The sequence below is a fragment of the Pollicipes pollicipes genome, unplaced genomic scaffold, assembly GCF_011947565.3.
Source record: "Pollicipes pollicipes isolate AB1234 unplaced genomic scaffold, Ppol_2.1 Scaffold_6052;HRSCAF=7182_pilon_pilon_pilon, whole genome shotgun sequence".
NCBI lineage: Eukaryota > Metazoa > Arthropoda > Thecostraca > Pollicipedomorpha > Pollicipedidae > Pollicipes > Pollicipes pollicipes.
Window position 1 is genome coordinate 18,586,662 of NW_023596805.1, and position 4,560 is coordinate 18,591,221.

The 4,560-nt window shown below is 51.2% G+C and overlaps 1 protein-coding gene across 1 annotated transcript in view; it reads right to left on the reverse strand.

Moving 5' to 3' along the window:
* The window catches only part of LOC119104313 (uncharacterized), an 8,166-nt gene extending 4,326 nt beyond the window's left edge, over positions 1–3,840 (reverse strand). Inside the window, exon 1 of the mRNA XM_037228011.1 lies at positions 3,720–3,840. Within this exon, the coding sequence (XP_037083906.1) occupies positions 3,720–3,840 (121 nt within the window). The remainder of the gene's footprint in view (positions 1–3,719) is intronic.
* Between the last annotated feature and the right edge of the window lie 720 nt (positions 3,841–4,560).

The window sequence follows — 4,560 nt, forward strand, 5'->3', positions numbered from 1 at the left end:
GAGAGAGAGAGAGCGAGAAGAGAGAGAGAGAGAGAGAGAGCGAGAGAGAGCTCGTAGAAGCTCGCTCTCTGATCTCTCTCTCTCTCTCTCTCTTCTCTCTCTCTCTCTGTTCTCTCTCCTGTCCACCTATCCCGCGGCACATATCCTGCAGTGACCGTCCAGAGGAGGTTCTCGCGCGGCAGCCTGATATATCATGTAGCTGACGAGGGCGATGAGAGCGGCTCCAACCGCCGCCAGCGCCACCAAGTTCAGGTGCGAACAGTCTATTGTCGCACACCTCGTGCCCGTACCCTGTGCTTGCTGGGAAACAATGATGTCATGGTTAAGAATATAGCGCCAGAGCAGGATCATGACAATTTGTGACCTTTCACACACCAGCTATGATTCCTCCGGTGTGTGGGGGATGTCAAGGTATGAAGAGATCACAGCTCTTCTAAGAATCAGTGGAATTAATTCTTTTTGCCATGGCGACCCTCGCTTCGGCATCTTTTCACATACCAACGTGTACTGTCACTGTCAACCAGCGGTTCGGTATCATCGGCAGCGCCCCACTTCTGCGGAAAGGGGTGAATGTTGTTACCAGTGACGAAGTTGCACGCCGTGTCTGTGGACAGAGGCGCATGTTGTTACCAGTGACGTAATTGCACGCCGTGTCTGTGGACAGAGGCGGATGTTGTTACCAGCGACGTAATTGCACGCCGTGTCTGTGGACAGAGGCGGATGTTGTTACCAGTGATGTATTTGCACGCCGTGTCTGTGGACAGAGGCGGATGTTGTTACCAGTGACGTAATTGCACGCCGTGTCTGTGGACTGAGGCGGGAGTTGCTACCGGTGACGTAATTGCACGCCGTGTCTGTGGACAGAGGCGGATGTTGCTACAAGTGATGCACTCGCACGGCACGTCCGTGGACGGAGGCGGACGTTGTTACCTTTGACCAAACATGCTGGGTGCCCGCAGTGGTCTATTCTGGGACCTCTCCTTGCACTTATATATCTTAACGACCTAGCCGACAAGACTGACAATGACGTATTGTTCTTTGTTGACGATAGTACAATATACACAGCTCACTCACACGACCCAGTTACCGTACATGCGGCACTCCAACACGACTTACATATCATTCAAGAGTTCGGCAAAGACTGACTCGTCACACATTGTGCTGAACTGTCCTGCTATCATGAAATCCGAATTGCAATGCTACGTAAAACAGATCGTATCATTCTAAACTTTTCTGAGGTCACTCACAACGAGCAACTAAGGATCCATCTCAGAGGTGACGGTTTACGGGATCGCAATGAGTAGCACATCGCAAAAGTTTTCAAACGTTTAGTTTTCAAACCAAGCGATTCGCCTAAAAACTTCCAGCGGGCGCAGGCAGCAGACGGGCCACTGGGTGGCGTTGCCGGCCCGGGCGTCCGCCGCCGGCCCGAGACGGCTATATGTGTAGACAGACTGGAGTGGCAGCGGGCGCCTGGACCGTGTCGGCTTACAGATCGGGCGAGTGGGCGGTGTGTCATGGGTTCCCTGGCGGCGATGACCATATCTGTTATTGCTGGGAGAGACGCTCAGATCTTAAGCGTTTCGCTTATGCGCCAATCCATTCGTCATATACGTACTGCTTGATGTCCATAATAGAAAATAAACATCAAATCAAATCAAAAACTTCAACTTTCACGGCAGTAATAGCCGCATTGACTGGCATATTGCCATCTAAATTGATAGCATCTACAGAGAAGGAGATACTGCCCTCTCTCACGACGCGTGCGATAAAAACCTCAGGAGCTTGTAAGTATTTTCTCTAAAAGACACGCAGCTTTTTTCTGTATGACCACCGCACGCAGTATCACTGGTCCAATGGGCGCTGCAGACTTATGATGATAGAATCCCGCGACGTTTAGGTAGAATATTGGAGAAAATTAAAAAGTCAAGACCGCGTGGTGGATGGGTAGTAGGAGGCGGCAATACGTCGTATTGGACGACGGATTCTTGACGCTACCTTACATAGTTTATTTGCTTTGTAGCTCTTTTTTGTTTGTAATTTGCTTTGCAAATTAACGCATTGTTAATGATTAAAATGCGCGTGCGCATAGCTTGGAAGAACGAAAATAAGCGCAAAAAATATCTGGTGAAGAATGTTCCGTCTCGAAGCCTCTACGTGCCCGGATAGGCAATAGATGTCATGTAGACAAGTTTGAAAATGAGAGGGAAATAGTCAATGTCGTTGAGTCCATTCGCCATATTCGTTTCACATATACTGAACACCTGTGAGACGCTAAAAACCAACATGAAATACCTTTTTGGTTACTATTTTATGGCAAAACACTTTCAGGCTGCAATCGAGAGAGGCATGGACCCTATGCCCCTTTTAGACCTCAAAGTCACCTACAGAGCACATGACCACCCAGACAGGAAAATATGTGAATCTGACCTTCTAAAAAGTCGATGACCAAACCTTAACGTACAGGGCTCATCATGACCGATTATGCGACAGTGATAAGTGACATGATGTGTGATGTGTGTTAGCTTAAAATCGTTAAGATGTGTAAATGATGCCTGACGCGTCATGTGCGATACCTGTTAATTGAAATGGCTCGCATGTACAACTGATGCGCGATGCGTGATACGTGTTTACTTCAACTCGCTTGCATGTTTCAATGAAGCGTGATGTGTGGTGCCTGTTTTCTTGAATTCGCTTCGTAGTACGGCACGGATAGTAGCCGTGAGGTCAATGAGCCGGGTAATCACTGGCCATCGCTGTACGTCACTACAACCTTGACGTCCTCCGAATGTGTGCGCACTCTCGCCTGTGCCGAAGTCTGTGCCGAAGTCTCGTCTGTGCCGAATGTGCGCGCACTCTCGTCTGTGTATCGTCCCATTGCCGCATGAGGTGACACTTTGTACACTTCCGGAGGGCCTGAGCCCTCAATGCTGACTTGAGCCCTCGCAATGCTCTTCTGCATTCCTCTCCCAAATGCCTATGAGCACAAAAAGGAATACTGGGCCCATGAAATGCAGCAAGTGTGCTAACTGCTGGCACACTGCACACGCCATTATTATTACCTTTCAGCATTCTTCAAATCGGTCTCAACTGAGATGCCATTTCTCAGCATCAAAAAAGTTTTGGAACCGACCACATAATTTGTGTATTAAGACTGTGGACAAAAATCGAAGTAAACGAAAACTGGGAAGATATCTGCATTTAAGGCCGATTAGGCCAACTTCGCTAGCTCAATCAACCCCCACCCCATCCCCCACCCCCAGCAACCGCCCCAAACCGATTTTAAAGAGTGACACTCCTGATTGCTACTCCAGCTGACACTACTCTGCGGTTGGCTCTGAGTAAGCCGAGCCTCTGAGGGTCAGAGGGGCGTTCACACTTCCCCATCTTGACCTAAGCGTCGAGCCTTGGGTTCGGCAGGACCGTGCAGCAGACTTGGCCCGCCTGCCACCCCTCGTCCCTGACGACGGCGAGGATGCTCCCATATGAAAAACACACGTCGTTGCCAAGCTTGCGCGTGAAAAGCACACACCGGTGCCCGGGCAACCCGGTTTGTTTCACGTGGCTCCCAGCGTGGTGCATCGCAGCAGGAGGGTGGTGCATCACAGCAGGAGGGTGGTGCATCACAGAGGAAGGGTGATGCGTCACACCATCACGTCACAGATGGGCGTCTGTCGTTGGTAGTCACACCGAGACCATCGCTCGGCGGCGGCGCTCACCGTAGCTGGAGCCGCTGTAGCCGGTTCCAGTCATGTCATAGCCGCCTGAGTCCCGCTCGATGTCCTGGGGAAGAGCTCGCACCGTCACCACCAGCAGAAGAGCCGCCACAAAACGCTGCATGACGTCGGCAGCAATAGGTCCGACACAGCTCAGACCCGCACCAACTTCCAACTGCACAAAGCCGGCGGACAGCTCGCTTTATAAACACCACCATTCACTGCACCGACAGGGAGATGTCAAAGACACCACAGGACGGCAGCTGGAGCGAAAAGGCGGCGGGTACGCGAATCTGACCGGTTTTCACAACTTGGCTGGAATGACTGGTCCGCGGTCGAGCATTGGGGGCTGGGCACTGGGAGAGCCATCATAAAGATGCATTAGAGGCGGTTGTTCCGCGCTGTGGGAGGCTCAGAAGCCGGAATAAAGATGAAGAGGTGGACCTCGACCGCCACAACGGCACCGAGGCTCGACGCTCGCCCCCAATGTCTCGAGCGGGAGCAGTGAGACCGACCCCAGCACACTTTGGAAAGTTGGCAGCACTGGCAAGATTTGGCGATGTCCTTGTTTTGCACGACGAGGTCTGTTTGTGAGGTTTTGTGTAACCTCGAATGCCTTTACTATCGTACATTTACGCCACATGTTGAGTAGTGGCGCAGGAATTCTGTCCGAATTTGCCGGACTTTGGAGAAAAATTAACGTTTGCACTCAGCCCTCTCCTTACAAAAATTGGCTATGTGCCCGCTCGGACCTGACGCCATGATATTCTGCGATGTGATGTGATTCATGCCCACTGGTATGAGTTTCAGAAGCGCCTGGCTGAACGCACTGATGTTTTTCCAC